General features: G+C 42.8%; 1 protein-coding gene across 1 annotated transcript in view; it reads left to right on the top strand.

Annotated features, from left to right (window-relative positions):
• trabd2b (TraB domain containing 2B) overlaps window positions 1-19,553 on the top strand; it is a 58,550-nt gene that overhangs the window by 23,768 nt on the left and 15,229 nt on the right. The window contains exons 3-4 of the mRNA XM_029500312.1: window positions 12,838-12,984; window positions 17,968-18,142. Of these exons, the coding sequence (XP_029356172.1) occupies window positions 12,838-12,984; window positions 17,968-18,142 (322 nt within the window). The remainder of the gene's footprint in view (window positions 1-12,837; window positions 12,985-17,967; window positions 18,143-19,553) is intronic.

Raw genomic sequence — 19,553 nt, 5'->3', positions numbered from 1 at the left:
ACCTGAAGGGGAACAGTAAAGATTTGAAAATATTGAACCTGGTAGTTTGGTCACACAACTAAAACATATGTAACGCATTGGAAACAGTGAAAGATCTATGGTGGCCCTGAGAGCTCAACAAACTGCAATTTCATATGGAATGAGGCAAAACACAACATCCAACACAGTAGACAGTCACCGCACTGTCACTAAAAATGTTCCAACAGTGAACAAATTAGATGAAGAACGAAAAAAAGAAGGAAATGACACATTAAAGCAAACAAAACACAATAATACAATTTAATAAAGAATTCTCTACTTATATAGAAATCCATGCACTTATAAAACCTAATACTTCACCGACCTCTGCTACTCATTATGTGTTCTGAGGTTTTACTCTTTTCCTTCCAGTGAAGACAAACTGCAGGAGTTGTAATCTTGTTTATCCAGCACTCCTCCCGTCTGCTTCAGCATTCCTCTCCATCGGTGTGGCCAGTTTGATGATTTGTGGCCCATTTAAAGCCACAATCCTGTGATCTGTTGGTCGGGGTGACCACAAACCTTCAGCATGGCCCACTGAGTCTGCCCTCAAGCCGCCGTGGCCTGCACAAACATGCACACCAACGCACTTGGTCGCTCACATGTAAAAAGGAAAAGCATAGATGTACTGTACACTCCCACACATGTGCGAGTCACATCTCGTCCACAGACGTGAACACGCGCTCTCAGAAACTGAAGTTTGGGTCTTTCCCACAGGCTGATCCCCTCTGTCAGACGTCTGTGCTCAGCTGTGGTCCAAACCCAATGTTTTTCTTAATAGAGGGTATGGGTGCTAAAACTATTAGAGCCAGCAATCATAGTCTTAATCATATTGGATTTCTTCATGCCAAGCACTTTCCCTGGAAGACTGCAGGGCTGAGAGCTCTGGGTGGTTGGAGGCTGGATGAATATGTTTAAGTGAATGTCCGTGCTTCTTAGAAAAAAAAAAGCAAAAAAAAAAAAGCATGGGAGACAGAAAAAAAGACAAGGTCAACTGTATGTGTGAATTAAGTACTGAGGCGAATACTGCGCACGTCAGATGGAGCTAAACACAGACACATCAGTTGTGGGGATCCAGACGTTGAATGGTGCTAATGTCTTACAGACTCAGAGACACAAGAGCACAACCGAGTACTGATCACGAGCATAATACAGAGATAAAGGAAAAGCCAAGAATATGACAAAGCAAAATAAAACCGGTAGTGGAAATATATGTTACAGATTCATCTGCGCACCAGGTGGTGAAATTTAATTCCCTGCTGGCATAAATTATGACATTAGCTCCTGTTGGGAGGCGCAGGCAGACACACATACACACACATATCATACATATGCACATCTTATGCATATAACAGATGAACAAACAAGCAAAGACAGAATGAGCTCAGTCATTAGCCATATAGATCTCTCTCCATGTGCTACCATCCTCAGACTTTATGTCCTTCTCTCTCTACCTACCCACAGACATAAACACACAAAAATGAATCGAGGTAGTAAATAAATTAAGGAGATTGTAAAAACATTCTCGAAGCCTCGGCCAAGGCTCAGATCATCCAAGCTAAACGTCTAAACTAGCGATTTATGGAATAATGAGTCTTCTGAGAGCAGTTAAATGCTTTGTCTCTGATGTGACAGCCAGCACTGCTCCTACTCAAGGCCAGCAAGAGGAAGAGTTACTAATCTATGGTTAGCTTTACCTTAACCCCTCCACCACATGCCACCGAGACTCTGCTTTCAGCCTCCAAACCACGAGCAGCATGGAGGAGTTTTTTCTCATATTTCTCATGTCCTATCACTGGACTTTCACCGCCTCCCACTCGCTGCCTCTGTGAATTTTCCTGTCTGTCTGTTTTGCCCTCCCTATGTTGGCTTCATTAGTATTCCTCTGACTTCCCTCTCCCTCACACACAAACGCGCAATTACACACTTTTCCTCCATCTTTGTATTCTTTGTCGCCTGCAGACAAACAGAAGCGAACACACTTCAGCAATTACACAAATACATGTCTTCTCCAGGTCTCTCTCCTCTAATGTTGATTAATGCACCACCGTGCTGGGTGTGTGCATACTGCATCACTATTCATGTGGCGATAAACTCTGTGAACACTGAAAAGATTCCAGTTGGGGTAAACAGGAAGCCATTTATCTGGTCTCTGTTGCACTCAGGTGATTAGTTCCAGAAAATAGTGCGAGTGAGGAAAGCAAAGACAGTTGTAGTGCTAAAACAGCTGACATCAAAGACAGCAAGCTTATAATTCATCTTTACAAATCAAACTTAGAGTTTTCAAACTAAAACTGACTCAACAGCGTATTGAAAACACTGCAATGCATGTAGGAGGCAAAAAACGTAGCAAAAGAGATGTTTCACACTTGAAAAACGTAGTGGCGTGGCTGCAGTCATACAATGGGTCCACGTAACGTTTTAGCTGTGAGGAGTTTCCCTCCTATGGCATTCGCAGAGCTGCAGCTGAAGCCATTCAACCATCTGACAAGCACTTCTGAAGAAGCATGCTGGCATCTTAACACAAGGAATCCTTAGAATAGCACCTCTTTAAAGCTCATTCTAAATTTTACACAGCCACTTTCCTCCCTAACACCTTTTTTCTTCAGCTGTCATCTTGTGTTTTACTTCATTTTTTCTTCTGTAGTTTGGTCTCCATCAGCAGCTGAACTTTCACTCCGCCGTGAGGGCCCGCTGGCTGCCACTTAAAGGCCTGTGTGGGAATGTTGGAGTTTTTGTGGGAGCATGTGACATCGCTCTCTATGAATAGCCTGTATGCTGGGACAGAAGGATTAAGAAGTGTTCAAGTCGACCAAGATTTCTCCAGTGAATCTGTCCAGCACATGAGACACTGTAGACTAACTGACGTTGTCTCCTCTTCATCTGCTTTTCATTAAGACCGAAAGAAAGAGAGACCGGAGAAAGAGAGAGATGATGGTTTAGCAGATTTTAGAATAAAGTGTGATAAATAGGTAACTTTTAATTTATGCAAAGTTAAATAAGCTAATTCGCTATCTAGTCTACTGCAAATGCAATTAGTTAAATCGCGTTTCGAACATTGTACATTATTTTCCATTACGCAGACCAACTCAGAAAAATTCCCCTCTAACAATCAAAAGCCACCCACTTTTTCTTTCTTGCGTATTTAATCCACAGAAAAATAGAAAACAAGATGTCACCCTCTGCAGGGTTCACACATCCAAAAAAACAGGTGATTCCTGGATGTGGTTTTGTCAGAAGTTGGCTGACCAGATAAGAAGAAAGTTTGGGGAGAAAAAAAACACAAAAACCAAGCACTAAGGAGATTCTGGAAGATGCATTTCTTCTCTTTTGGCAGCAGCTAGCTAGCATCTCATGGACAGGACTCTCCACAGAACGAGAGAAATTTACACACATGCCACTTGAAATTACGAAGGACTGGAGGTGATACGGCTGGAGGTTTATCTTTCTTTCATTTCTGTAAGAAAAGACGCGGCTAACAAATATTTTCCACTGCTAAAATAGTTTTCTGCCTGTCAAACACATCACAAGTCTCTCTGGTGGTCCCACAGTTGTTAAGTGCTGGCAAGCCTCGGTTGGCAGCAGTTGGAGAAGGTTGTACACGTTTGTGTATGTTTGCGTGTCCCTCTCCACGCTTCATCGAAGAAAGCTTGTTCTCAGTGGGGAGGTGATTTGGACTCTGCTTCCTCATGGATGTGCTGACAGAAGGTTCGGGAATGACAGACCAGCGTGACCCTCATCCCCTTTTGTACTTGAGGGGTTTACATTACCATCTCACTCTGTCTTTGTGTTTCTGAATGAATACACTTGCATGAAATTGAACATTTCTCCAGCTGATTCACCATGAAATGGTGTGCTTGTGTGAGATTATACCGCGTTAGCTTCGGCATCGAGGATAATAGAGCCGTGACTGGCAGGAGAGGAGTGAAGGGGAAGTTTGGTCCACTTACTCCTCCTCCTTACTCCTTACTCCTCCAAACTCCGCAGTGAAGACAGACACATATCCACAAACGTGCACGTATGCACACAAGCACTGACTTATGATGCACACTTGTGCTGTGAGAGAGAGCAGTTGTGTTCAAAGTTGAGCGCAGGAAGGAGGAAGGACATGAAAGCAAAATAAACAGAGATCAGTGACAGTTGTGGACAGAGAGCCGCCACCAAATGAAAGAAACGAGAGAACAAGCGCAGGAGGGATGGGTGGGAAAGAGATGAAGGCTGTTGCTGAACAGTATAATCTAGAGATTTGTCATTGAGAGCGCATAACCTGGGCGGGGGGGGAGGGAGGAAGACTGGCGATTGAGGGTTTGAGAATTGATGGAAGATGAAAAGTCATGAGGTTGTTTTTGGAGGCATTACGACAGGACCAAGGATGGAGGGGCTTTGGGAGGATGAAGACAGGAGGATGGAGGACAACAAAACTGGCCAGCTGGGCTCCAGACAAGGAGGAAGACAAGGAGGAGGAGGTTTGGAGGACGGGGGTTTGCTTGCTTCTCTTTTCTCTCAACCTCTCATGGCTAACAGTAAACAGCTGGCCTTTTGTCCGCCTTTTTGCCTCCGTTACATTATGCCCCCTGCTTCATCTCTTCCAAATATTTTCTCTTTGTCCTTCTTCTCCTTTTTATGTCAGCTCTTTAATTTATTAGTTTCTCTCCCTCTCCTTCATTCACCTTCTACTGCTCTGTGAAAGCGCGATTGAAAGACATATGCACACCATGCAGACATAACTCATACATAAAACCCCCTTAATCATATTCCTCTCATAGGAAAATATCATTTTTATGACTAAAATCCACTTCATAACACTCCATGGTACTAAAGTGCCCCCCTTCTCTGCAGGGGGAATCAAATCTGCCTGTCAAATTGTGCAAACAAGAACAATTCAGTCTGGGATACTTACTGATACGCGCACACACACACACACACACACACACACACACACACACACACACACACACACACACAAGCCCGAACTCTGAGATCTATTTAAGTTTGACTCAACTTGGCATGACATAATTTGAGCACACTCAAAATGATGTGAGATGATTGAAGGCTGCATGCTCAACTCGACTGCACGCACACAGAAACCTCTCTTTAAAAGGAATGAATCCAGTCACCTGGGCCAGCTCCTGCTCACTGTTTGGACACTTGCTGTTTCTCAATCTGGATCCGGTTTTTGTCCTCCATTACACAATTTATGTTCATGGAGGAGATTATGTGCTGCTCTCATGTTTCAGCCGGACGTCAGATGTGGACTTTACAAAGGCCAACTCATTCTTTGGGAATTATTCTGTCTAAATCCATTAGTCCAACTAAAGAATGCTAAGGGAGATAAGAGAGAGTGGTCAGGCTCTGGTTTGAGGCCAAGGAGGCATGTTTTAAGCATACACGTCTGTTTCTGACGGCTCCTTTCTAATGTTGCAGAGAAGACACACACAGCTCATCTGGTTTGGATAGCATCACACATCATAATGGGAGCTGGATAAATCCAATGGAATTCAATGAGAATTTTTTCCTTGGCGGGGAAAAAAATGGCTGGGAAATGTGTTAGGATCACAGGAGGCCAGGATGTTAGTGGTGGGAATCGAGATAAGGTTATAGTGACCTTATCATGGCTAGATCTTAGAAATGTTATTTTATTTAACTCCGGGTTAAAGCAATGGAAGGAATGCAATAAAACCGGTGTGTTTCATTTGCTTGAAGTAAACTTGATCTTTACTCTGATAGTTAAAGTATGTCACATTTTAAACACATTATATAAGTTTCAATGATTGAGATATGTTTATGTTTGAACAAGTAGGACATCATATTATTTGACCTGATTAGTAAGAAAGCTGCAAATGTTTACTAAACACTGACATATTATCACACTGTAAAAAAAAAGCTGACAGACAGTTGCTTGCATTCAGCAGAAACAGAACAATGGCATTAATTTTGTAACTATTTTTTTGGCTACGCAAATCCAATATTCTCTGCAATTGGTTTCTGGATTCTTAGCTTCTGTACTGCGTGTTCCCAGTTACTTGATAACTGTCTGACGTCTGGTGCTGACCAACTGTTCATGTTAAAAAAATGTGATTAGCACAGCTTTAATTTAATTTTTACATTCAAATTTAACGAATGACTTTGGTAACTATGCATCTTTCTCTTACATGTATTGTGCTCAGACAGCAATCAGAGGCTCCCCTCCACCTTTATCTGCATTATTCCTGTAATAGTCTGTTGTTTATATAGTTTCACACGCTTTTCCCTGTTTGGTGACTCTTTGATTTTGAATGAAAACTAAAATTAGCAGGATTTTTCTCTATAATTTTGTGCAAAAGCGCAGCAAGGACACCAGCTGTGGGCTTTTTTGCTCCGGATCTGGAGATACTTTATTATTTTCTCTGTATTCTTGGGAGGCAGGAAAGATGGGATGACTGGCACAGAGGCCTCGCTGCCAACCCAAACACCAGGGCTTATTTGTGGACAAGTGCAGAGAGAGCTTGTGAGACAGACACCCTCCTGATTCATTGCAGACTCTTATTAAGGGAGAATCAGGAGGCTGCAGGGACTGATGGGGTGTATACAGGACGTGCTATGGGGGCCTATAGGTCTGGCTTTGGAGCAGCGGAGAATGGAGGACCATATGAGGGCCAAATGAGAGAGTGGGATATCTACCAACATTAGACCTTTACCCCCTGCCTTAGAGAAGGAATAAGGCAGGACGGAAGGAAGAAGGTGGGGGAAGAATAGGAGGCTTTCTGTGGAGGCTGGCTAGCAGCAGGCCCCTGCTACTGGGATTGTCCCTCTTGTAATCCCTGGATTTCCTAGGCTGAGACAGGAGGTAGACCGGGCAGGGTGAGAGACTTAGTGAGACAGAGAGAGAAGACAAAAAGCAAGTGGGAGGAAAAAGAGAGAGAGCGAGACAGAGAAGGAGAAATCATAGCCAAAACACTGGCAACGCCTTCAGTGGAAAAAGATCCGAAATGTCTCTTTCATTTTCAAATATGTGGCTTGTTTGCAGGTACCGCTCAAAGAAGAATGTGATGTGTGTAATTATTAGCGTGTGTGCATATGGCTGGCCGTATATGTGTTTTTTTGAATTTGCCTGCTTGTGTATTGTGAGTTTTAACAGGGATAAATGTTTGGAAGAAAGTGAGGCTCTGGCTTGCTGCAGCTCATGCCAGATGTGATGAGTTGAAAGCGCTGCTTACCTTCAAATGGGCAAATGAAACGAAAGGCGCTGAAGGACTTTAAAACCATTTTGGCAATGCTCTGACGCTGGAGGTTACATTTAAGGCATTTTTACACTTGAATGTTGCCTTTAAAACCCTTGACAGGTTACATGATTCCCTTAGAGTCAAAAAAAAAGGAAGGTCTTGTGGACCCTTGTTGATAAAACCGTTGGAGACAACAGTGAACCTATCATGTGAGACTGTCCAGACAACTTTGATGTTGTCTTGTGTGACACCATCTGTCCACTTTAATGTATTCAAGGTGCTTTTCAGACCAAGAGTGGATGAAAAGATCAGACAACAGCAGGCTTTTAAAATACCAGGACCGCTCCACCGTGTACATTCAAGCATGAAGTCATACTGAGATAGTATAGGTTAGTAGAAAATGGACACATGGGTGTTTTGAGCTTCTCTGTTGTGGCTATGAATGGGAAAGTACACTCACACTAATTGGTTTCCACCCTTTCTGGGGGTCTCTCTGTGGGGGACCGGGATGAGATATCGTACTTCTCCTATTCTTGGGTTGCCCTGGATGTTATTTGAACTCCTTACCTCCTTCCCTTCGGTCACCCCGGGGTGCTGTGAACCCAATCCCCTCTTGCCGGCTGTAGCTGGAGCCCAAAGGAGAGGCTGGCTCGGCCCAGAGGAAGCCAATGGTTTGTGTCCTGGGTCAGGGGTTCAGCTCCTGTCTTTGACACACAATGAAACACAAAAGGCATTCTCAGGGAACAGAGCAGTCGAGGGGAAAGCACAACCGTGAAACTGCTTGGATCACTCACAGATAAAGACAGAGAGAAATAACAGACTTGAAATATAAGCTGGCTTCTCTGTTTCTGCAGGGTCTACAAAAATATTCAGTGTCAGTTGATTACAGATTACTGAGCTGATTTTATACATCAAAGTCTGTCTGTCTTTTGTGGTTCCAAAGTGAGATGCGCTAATAAATCACCTCAAGCTGTGTCACTTGATCTCTGGTAGTGGTTGAACAGCACTGTGGGTAATGCAGGCAGCAATATTTTCTACAGGAGGAAGATTAAATAGAATATGAAACGGTATCGCTCGGTCATTTTACGGCTGACACAAATTCAATTTTGTACTAAAACTATGATTATCATGGTCAAAATAACTCAAAATCACCATAGTGTAGTTAAATCAATACTATTTGAATAAATAAATAAATACTGATATGAATAAAAATGATCTTTGCGCTCAGCGAAACACCATAAGAGTGTTATTACCCTTCTATTCTCCGACCTCCACTGGTGTCCACCCATGGTCATCTGAATCAGGTTCAAATCTAATGTTTGCCTTCAGAGTGGTTTCTGGGCCCACATCCATCTACTCAAACTCAATCATACAGCCCGATGCTCCTTCCAACCACTCCACTCCACCACTACATTCCTCCGAGGGAATGTCGCCTGGCTTTGCCATCACTGAAATCAACGCAGTTGCACTCCAGGCTGTTATCTCTGCTTCCCAGAAGATGGACCTCCTGAAAAGCTCCTGAACGCCATCAGAGCAGGGACATCCCGCTTTATCTTCAAGGTGCTCATGAAAACATATCTTTTCTGAGAGCACCTCCCTTCCTAAAAGCCTTGCATGTCCAACTGGCACTTTTATTGCTTTAATGGATGTTGTACCTAACACACCAAAGCATTCTCCTGCACTGAAGCTTTACTGACACTCCTTATTGTAAGTTGCTAAAGTTAGAGGGCCTGTCAAATGAGTACATTTAAATGCCTTCATTAAAATTGTTTATCGTTTCTCTTTTTTTTGGCAAATGAATTAATCTCAAAGTGCAGCGAGAGTGTGCAACCATGACCAAAACGGAATAAATGAACTGATAAACAAAAGCTCTACAAGGCCTAGCATCTGCCATCGCCATCACGTGTATTACACGTCAATATTTCATTTTTTAAAGTATCAGTTATCATTAATACCAGCGGGTAATGAAATTTGAATCGGTCTTGTGTTAACATCATAAACACATCAGCATGTGTTCAGAGGGATGGAATGGAAACTGACTAAAAAGGTGACAAATAGTGCAGAACAGCAATCCATCTTATCTCCAACTGTGACGAGATGATTTAATGTTAATTCGGGTGTGTGTAGTGCAAGTGAAGATTAAAAGTTTAAAAGGAAAAATGGGTTTGCACGCACACAAGGAATAAAATTGTAAACTGTAGCCATAGCCGCTTTCCCCAAAGACAGAAATGAAGCCAAATACACGGAAAGACAAATAGAGAGAAACGCAGTAGAGCGGGGAAAGGGAGGGAAATGTGTGAAGGAAGAAAGCTTTTTCGGTTCTCCTGACTGACGCTGGCTGGCACCACCAGCGTTTTCTCCACCTGTCTGGTTGTGCCCTCTCATTTCCCCTGACAGGACTGCGCCCATTCACCAAACCTTAACTCTCCACCAAACAAAAACAGAAGAATCGCTTCCATCTGCACAACACAGGCTCCTCTCCTGGAGAACAAAGCTTCATTTGTCTTTTCTTTCACACATCTTGGCTCTCTCGGGTTTTTGCTTTCAGTCTTTTGTTGCTCCTCCCTTCTTTTCTCCTTTCTTTTGTTTTGTTTGTAAAAGTGGAAGTGTTTCTTGCTGCTTCTCCAGATAGAAGTCAGTAACACGCAGGTTGAAACAGAGCGAGAGGATGTGTATGTGACAGGGTTATGTTTTTCTCAATCTGAGCATTGAGCGGTTGTGTTGACGTTGTTTGTTTTCATGCGATTTCTTTGACAGACTCTGAGTTCAATGCTAATCCTGTGCCTTAGTTTCTCTCCTCTGCCAAAGTTCAAAGCTCGGCCTCCGCCGTTTGACACTTCCTTCTGTTGTATCACAGCCTGAAGTCCTTTAGCTCTATCCAGCACTCACAATGTCCAATCCAGAGTTGAGGAGGAATAACAGAGTAGTGATGTAGTCAACAAGAGTGAGTTTTCTTGGTTCAAGCACCTTGTCATCGGCACCTACTCATTACATGCTTCAGACCCATAAAACCTTCAAACAAGCTAACGCTCTTGCTAGGTAACAGCCAGGATTTAATGCACTTGAAGGTCAATTGCTGCAACGCTCACACGTTGATAAATGACATTTTCACTCTGAATCATAAAAGATCTCTCTGATTTTTAAAATGTTTTTTATGTCGTTCCCTCTCCCACTTCGACTCCAGTCTTTCTGTTTTCTTTCCAATGCTTGCTAATGAATTTTTGGAGTGCTGCGCTCAGTTCGCAGGATCCAAGACCATCCGTGCGCTCAGCTCCTTCCAGCTTTGTTCTTATAAAGCTTTTATTTAATTAAAATGGGAGTTTCTCACGCATGTATTCAAGGAGACGGGAAAAATTAGGAGAGAGACGAGAGGGGAGACCTACAGTAGTTAACTGTGCAGTGAACTGAGTCTGTCAAAGTGAGTGGACCACTTCAGCATGAGAACACCCACTCTGTCCGTCAACACGTGTGCATGCACACACATATTTACATTCATGCATATCCATGCAAGTGCACGGACAAACACACACACAGCAGCAGCAATGGTTGCCTTTTTCCTTTCTCCCTGTCTGCCTCTCTCACAGTGATTGACATGACACTTATTCAGCCCAGCACAAACTCAGGCACCATGGTTACAGCTGCAGAGATGTTCTTTCCCTGGGAGACAGACAATATTGAAATAACAACTCCCTTAACAACATAACCAACCCCCCCCCACACACACACACACACGCACTAAATCCTCTAGTGCATTCGCTCTCCTCTCTGTTGTGTCTGGTGCACTTTGCCATGCTAACGGAAACTACTGAAGCTGGCTGCATTGCAAAAAGCCTGGCAGGTGTGTGCACTCTGCCAGGTCTGGACCCAGACTCTGCCCAGGGCGCACTCTGGTGTTTGTCTTGGAAAAACCCTCAAGCTGTGGGCAAAGAAGCCTTTCGGCCAAGGACTTGAGGTGGTGGCAACTTACTGGCACGGACGAAGAAGCAGAGGTTAACAGGTATAAGCCTCTCTGGGCCTGGCATCACACCCCAACATTACCTGGAGTTTACTCCAATGAAAGAAACTCATAAAGTGTCACAGTGTCATTACTGAACCAAGTGGCAGGGGGTCTTCTGGGTCTGGGCATTCCGGTGTGAGATATGAGCTGAGAGAAGACTGAAAGTCATATTTTTTAAGGACTGAACTGGTCATAACTTTGATCAATACTTATTTGTGGATTATGTGGCTCTGGCAGGGTGACTTTAGCAAAAGAGCTACACTGGATGAAAGATGTCAAAACGAATAAATAAAATCAGACTCAGTTCTTGGTTGTACAGTGGGAGGAAGAGCTCGGGATCCAGAGCTGGCAGAGAGATGAGACGAGGATGGGGAGTCTTGGAATGAGAGTGGAGAAAGAGCATGGGAAGAGAAAAAATACAGACAAGAAAGAGGGATAATGAGAGAGTTATATATGCTGTTAGCTCATCAGTTGTCTCTTTGCATTATGAGGAAAAAAAAAAAACACACTAAAGCTAAAGAACTCACAAGACTGGTTAGCAAACATAATGACCTCAGAGAGACGGAGAGAGAGTCACAAGGTTGGGCTTAGAGCTTGGTTGTGATTATCTCAGTGTAGAGGTTACCTGGAGTTGAAGCATTCAATATGCTCGATATGGGCATTTATGATTGCGAAAACATAACTTAATTGCATGAGTTACGACCCAGACATCGGCCTCAATCAGTTGTGCAGCTGTATCGGCCTTAAGCTGCCCCACAAATCACTCTGGCCAGGATGCTGACGTTCTTCCTGCAGTATTTTCCGCAGCGCTAGTCAGGTTTCTTGGTAATTAGGATCATAGACATGGATCAGTGCGGTGTGGTCTGAAGATATGATGAGCTGAGTCACTTGTTCTAATCCAGTAAACTAAAAATGTCGCAGCGGGTGCAAAGTAGAGCTGTGTGAAATCTGCTGCAGTTCCACAAGGAGAAAAAAAGCAAGAAGCGGGGAAAAAAGTAGTTTCCTCTTCAAACACACCTCGGATTCCTGTAAGAGGGCTTAACAATGATTGACAACTTGGTCCCAGTTTCTAGGCCAGTCAGAGGTGGCGTGGGATTGCAGAGGGCGGGAGCCGGGAGGTTAACCCCTGCTGTCTAGGACAGCTGGGGAGCCGCTGGGCTGGCTGGCGGCTGCACACTATAAATTCTCTCTAAAGAGGGTTTACTTTTGATTTTAATGGGCGTTGTAAATTTACAACACCCTGGGCCTGGTGAAAAAGAAAGAGGGGTTATTTTGAAAAGGTCTCTCTCCCTCTCTCACTCCTTCCCCTGCTCTCTCCCTCTTTTGGGGGAAAGTAAATGGACTCTTGCCATGTCTCTTGTGGTCTGCTTTTACCTGTAGTCAGCCTGTATGGAAAGTATATGAAAATATCCTGAAAGAAATTAAAATGCTGCAGAAGAACTTTCTCTGACACTCAGCATAACAGCTTCATTGTAAATTAATGATACATTGTACTTTTAAGGAGGAACACTGACCATGCTTGCACAATTTCTCCCACCACCATGGCGCAGAGAGAAAGAGAAAACAGCTAACAGGACCCTTCCCACTGTTTCATTGTTTCATCGCTGTCTTCCCTCACAGGTGCTGTTTGCTTTGAACCAGACGTTGCTGCAGCACGAGGGTGTCCGAGCAGGCAGCCTGCAGGGCTCCTACACAACCGAGGACCTCATTACGCACTACAACTGTGGCGACCTCAGTTCCATTATCTTCAATCACGACACCTCACAGGTTGGTCTACTTTGGAGTTGGCAACCCCTTAAAGCTTAAAAACGGTTTATTCACAATGTATTCACCTTTTCTATCAGTGTTTCTGGTTATTTTAGCCACTAAAATAAAACTTCCAATCATCCCCAAAGTGAACAGGGCTGCTACTTCAGTAGCATTGTGGTGAGGTTTAATGTAAAACTATTTTATTTAATTTATTCAATTGGAATGCTTGGTGAAAAAAAAAAAAAAGGCAGGAAATGAGCATTTAGGAAAGCGAAGCAGCAAAGAGTCCGGCCGGCCAGGATTGGAACCAGGATCTTAAAATAACAGCGTATGGGCTTAATCCACTCAGTTACCTATTTACCATTGTAATGTTTAAGCCTTGTGCCACACTAACTGCCAGACAACAAGAGGTCTTTGTTTGACAATGTAATAATCACTCACATGTCTGAACAGAGGTCATCAAACAAACTCGTTTCTGTCACGGTGACTTTGTTACCATAAAACTTAACACTTTGTTGCAAATGACACTTTTGCGTCATTTGTGTAACTGGCCTGGTCTGAAGTCTCTGGTTAATTATTTTCTCCATTGTCCATGTTTGATAACTAATTTAGCACAATCCCAGAGCCAGCGCACCATTTCCTCTCACATGGCATGCTGGTCATTTTTCACTGACCATCCCATACATATTTTCTATATTTTGCCATATTTTAAATGTTCAAACTGTATTTTATTTTACACCAATTATTCATAGCATTTATGGAAAACTTAGTTCTAATTAAGTCATTTCAAATGTTGCATTAAGGTCAGAGTAATGACAGGGGGACCTTTCATTCACTTTCATTATTCCTCACAAAATACAACAGACCAGTTGAAAATTTCTTCGAGCAACAATGGTTGTATTTAATGTCCTCAGAATGCACATTTCTCTCATACAATTATGGGACGGACTTTAATTTTTTTTTTTTTTTTAAACAAAAGAAGGGTAAAATTTCAAACACAAAATATTTCACACAAAATAATTGCTAGAAAATGGCAACTACTTCAGTACAAAAACATCTGTAACTATGTAAAAAAACCCAAATCTGTCAGACCATCCATTTGAGTTGGCACCCATCTCTCTGCCGTCATCACCTTAAACCTTTCACCTAGCACATCACGTCCAGAAAACTGCACATTGCCATATTAATCCCTCTCAGCCTCAGGTTACTTGATAGTCTGATATTTTAATAGCTCTGTACGCAGCTGTAAATACACCACCTGACCTCCTCTAGTGTTGCGTTTCCTAACACAGCCAGTGCTCCTTCAGTGATGGCCTGGTCATCTGTCTTCACACCCAGCTCTGCTAACTGTTGAAAGGCCATTCAATGTATAGTCCAAACACACACACACTTGTGGAATGGACGGCGTATGTAGTAGCTCTCACTCCATCTCCACTCTCCGATACAGATTTACATGAATAGGCCCCTCCATAAGTCAGTTATGGTGTGTCATCCTCCCTTGTTGATTCTTAAGTCCTATTAAATCTAACACACTGCGTTCAAATCACTTCTCATCTGCAGGGAGTCCACAGACGTACACCAAAGTGCTCACACTCACACAATAAAACATGTGCTCCACATTTTGGCATATTTCCTCTTTCTCTTTCTCGCTCTTTGTGTCTCTGTCTTTGTCTCCATATATCCAGCTCTCGCTCTCCGGGGGCCATGAAGAGCTTGTTAGCCACAGTTCCACCTGCAGTCGTGGTTACAGTTGTCTCCTGTATGAACACACTAAATCATACCAGCTCGCCCCCGCTTCTCCTGTCATAATAACATGTATTAACATTCCCCAGCACATGCTAGAGCAATCAGAGGCCTGACTGTGATGCCTGCTTCTGTACCCTGCTGATCTATAGCAGGTTTGTGTGTGCGCATGTGTGAGAGAGAGAGAGCAAACCTGAAACCCCGACTGTAAAAGAGAAGGTGGTTTTTGATAGATTGGAGCAACTCCAGAGGTCTCTGACACCCCTGATGCTCTCCCGGCTCAATCTTTATCATTTTAGAAATGATGGGTCCCAGAAGCACCCAGCGGAAGGTTGATATCCTTAACTGGTCTCAAATCCACCAGGAAGAAAACGTTTAAGGCAGACAGAGAGGAAATAACATGCATAGAAGAGAGAGATACTAAAGGCAGAGTCTGAAAAAAGAGAAAGTTAAAGAAAAACTTGAAAGCAAGAAATCTTGCTGTGATCTGCAAAAAGATTTAAAATCAAATCTGAGATCAAAAATCGTGGTGATTCTAAAGGAAGATAAAGGGAATAAAATAGAGGAAAAAGAAAGGAGCAAAAGAAAAAACATTAAAAGGTTAAAAAAACTAGACAAAATATAAAACAAGAGGAAATTTGGAAGGAAAAGAAAGAGAAATGTCATGAAAAAAGAAAGGAATAGAAAAAAAAAAAGATCAAAGAGCCAAATGGAAGAGAAAAGGAACGAGGAGGAGAGAGAATTGCTGGGAGGAATGGCTGACTGAGAAAGTGAATGTAGATCTCTACCAGCAGTGAGGAAGGGAGGACATATCTCGCTGTCGCTCTGTATTTCCTGTGCAGGTTAGGATTGGGAGCAGCTAATGGCCTTCCCTGTGATAACTTATCTGCGTTTACTGCTACACTCCCACCTTGACCCCTCTCCGACCGAGCACTTTTGTCTCTCATCATGATACACTCACACTATCCGCACTCATCAGGGCAATGATGAAGCACCACTTCTCCACCTCTCTCGCCCGTTGATTTATTCACTCATATTCAGGAGGAAGTTCTGACAATCTGGTTGACCCTGAGGTCAAAACGGCTCCAAGGCTTCAGGCTACAGATATCTGTGTCAGTGTTGCTCTCAGTCACTGTATGGAGAAGCAGACAACTGAGTCATGCGGTTGATGTCATACGAACCATTTGGATTTGATCATATCTTAAAATTAACGGCCCGTAAGCTGCCAAACGTGAGTAAAATTTAACGGGAGTTGGATCGTGGTCGTGATGTTGACACACAAACAATCCAACTCATGATGCACAAAGGAGGATCAAAACAAATGCAGCAACAAGGAAGTGCCAAAAAACTGCAGGCTGCTTGAGGCTGGCTCCAAAAGGGAGTCTGTCCCCATTGACAGCGATGTGAAAATACCCACATTTTAAAATGGAAATAATAATAATAATAAATATATATATATATATATATAAATAAAACTAAGAAATAAAAAATAAATGTTACACAATAAAATTATCAAAAACTATTGCCTGTACAGGGGGAGGCGCTGATGTCTGGGCTCCACGCGTGGCCCTGCATTTTTGGATCAGCCGTAAGTCATTGCAGAGCAGCAAAGTCCCAGCTTCAAAAATATTCTTCAGAAATCTTTATATAAAGACTTTAAATGTGTGAGCACATGTTAAATGTGTCCAACCACAAATACACAGACTACACTACCCACAAAGCCTCTAGGCAGAGATGAGGTGCAGGCTTGGGGCTGTGGTACACGCTCTTCTTTCCAACTCTGATCCAGATTAGATTGGCTTCAACAGCTAATGCCAGTTCTGCTGACATCACTTTAGGAAATTCATGAGATTTTGTAGAACTGTTTGTGTGTATTCTTCTTGGCCCAAACACTTTATGGCACATCACAAATGAGCTGAATCAATATCAGATGGAGGTGTGAATTTGAACCTTTTAATTGTATATGCAACAGACACATACGTTGGTGTTTTTGGATGTAAGTTTTGGATAAAAGTTTAGATAAAGTTTAAGTTAAGTTTAGATAAAATGTAGTGAGTCTGCAGACACCACGCACGCACTGATTTATCTGTATGCATAAAACTGAGCTAGACAGATATATTTAACATTAAGTCAGACCATCAGCCTCGATTTATGCAATTTTAAGGAAAAGAAAATATATTCAAGGAGATTTGGTGAAAAATATGTAGTATTTAACTTTTGCCACCATGCTGTCATTCATGCTGGGTTTTTTTTTTTAGAAAGAAAAGGGCCGAAACGGCAACACTGCATTCAGTCCTCACTTAGGTTATTATTCAACAGTTTCCCTGGATCACAGACAAACACGAGCAGGACACCTGCAGGGATTGTGTGCATTGACTTCCAAGGCCTCACGTACATGCATTGCATACACACACACCTATTTTCTTGGGATTTTTACAGCATACCATTTCAACATATTCACTGAGTTTGGACTACTTAGATTTCAATAAAAACTGGAAAAATTGGGCTGCTTTGAAAACATTTGACTGTGCGTATATCAAGAGAGAGCGTCAGAAAAGTCGAATATATGTACAGTGATACTCTGGGAAGAAGTGAAGGAGCCAAAGATGGAGAAATAGAGACAGACGTGTGCTTGCTTAGTTGTGTTTCTGAATTGGACAGCTAAGCCGCTGATGCCAAATCCCCACTACAATACCACAGATCCCTGCTCATCCTCTCAGATTAACAGCCTGTTGAATCTACTGATGCAGCCAAGAGGGGAACAGAGCCAGTATGGCCTGTCTCCGCGCTGCCAGTCTCTTAATAAATCACACTGCAATTAAACACGCATTTACACACTCACACTCAAGGATCCTCTGTAGTTGCCCGTGCACACATGTACAAACACATCAGTGCACCCAGACAAACAGTGGCACAGTGTTGAAACTTTCTTTCTCCTTCTCGAAACCCCCATTCATTGATGCGTCTTCCTTTACCAGCCTGTTGAGTTCGACCTGGCATTATTCATTTTCTGTCAAGCTGTCACATCCCAAACACTCCCGGCTGCCAGATCTCACACTGACATTGGCACACTCTCATACCAGTTTGCAACCAACACCCCTGTTCAGTCCTTTCCTTTCTTTCCATCTCCATTTCTTCAATGCAATTCCCTTCTTGTGTGTGTGATGTACACTTAAAACTTGTATTCTGCTATAGATTTTCATCCACAAGGGATTTCTAAATCAAGATTTGTTATTCATTTTTCCCCTTCTTTCTTAGCTGCCTCACTTCATCAACAGTTCTCTGCCAGCACATGACCGCCTGACAGCCCAGCAAATTGACAGCTACTTCCGCCAGGAACTCATCTACAAGCGCAATGAGCGAATGGCTCGCCGTGTGGCCGCCCTGCTGCAGAGGAATCCTAACCAGACATACTTTTTTGCTTTTGGTGCAGGTAAGAAGCTCTGGAATACATGAAAGATGTGAAGGAATTGGTTCAATTTCTCCCCTTGGGACACTTTGAAAGGCTACATTAGCTGACCTTTGACCTACTGGATAGATGATGTTTCTCTAACTTGAGGCCAGAGAATGTGAGAACCCACCAGAGCAGAAACTCAAACCTGAATCTCTATTTTGCATGAAATGAGGTCTTTCCAAACACATTTTGATTGGGGCTCAGAATGTGTATTTGCATGTAATTGTGAAGTGAAAGAGAGATCATGTTTGCTGTGGTCTGGAACACTGATTCTGTCAGCGCCGATATGTATTTATGGTGAATAATTAGCTCTCTTTTGTGTTTGAAAGCACAACTGGAGAAAAAGCAGGACAATAATCGCGTACAATGGTTCCCAGATCTCTGGCTTCAACAAATCTGTGTCTGTGCAAGTGCGCAAACACACGTGCACACACACAGAAGTCTCAATTACAGCCAACTCCCACCTAAGAAATGAAGAAACCATGAGCTGTTTGTTTCAATTAGCATTCCTGGCTAATGCTGCTAATGTTTCCTGAATGGTGTAGTGTGCCCTGAGGGAAGTGTGTGTGTATATCAACATATGCACACAAGTATGTTTGCCCACAAAAACAGGTGGTGGGTGGGTGTTTGTGAGTCTGTTTACTGTACAACTGTGTGTCTGTGTTTGAGCATCTGAAAATGGGTGGTACCGCCTCCAGTGTGCATATGTGTAAGAGTGCGTGCATGCACGTATGTGTACCACAGTTTATGATTAATGCTGAATGCCTGGTTCCTTCCTCTGAGCTGATTTTGCTCCCTCTGCTCTTTGTGCTGTTTGGCCAAGGCCACTCTTGCACATCTAACTTCTGTGTCTGAACATTTAAAGTCAGTGCGTGAACTACTACTGCAATGAAGGTTTAAACAATTCTTAAAAAAATAAATAAATACATTTAAAAAATTCGCTGAAATGCACGTCGATAAAGAATAAAGGGCTCGTGATACATCCTCCTCGTGTTACAAATTTTCTAATAATGGGAACCTCAGAAAGCCAATAAACCCAGGCCAACTGTTTCAGCTAAGAAAGCCACTAGAAGCTAGAATGAAGACAAGCAAGAACGTGAAACAGGCATGTTTCTTTATACAAGTTGAAAAAGGAACAATATAATACTCCAGCACTCTGTGGGGTATGAGAGTGCGGTTCAAACTGAGGCACAGAGGGCGGTAAATATTAAATTAAGCTTGTGAAACATGATTAAGTAAAGTCCTATTGGATCGAGACAGCGAGAGAAAGTGAAAACATCTCCCATGTCACCACTGAGGCCTGCACCAGACTCTCCTGAGAACACAAATAGTTTTACTGGGATCCTAAATATGAATATCTGTAAAACTGTTGGAGTGTGTGGAATGACAG

Source organism: Echeneis naucrates, chromosome 4 (assembly GCF_900963305.1).
Source record: "Echeneis naucrates chromosome 4, fEcheNa1.1, whole genome shotgun sequence".
In the NCBI taxonomy this organism is placed as follows: Eukaryota; Metazoa; Chordata; class Actinopteri; order Carangiformes; family Echeneidae; genus Echeneis; species Echeneis naucrates.
Note: the sequence above shows the minus strand (reverse complement) of the source record. Positions and strands in the feature narration are given on the sequence as shown.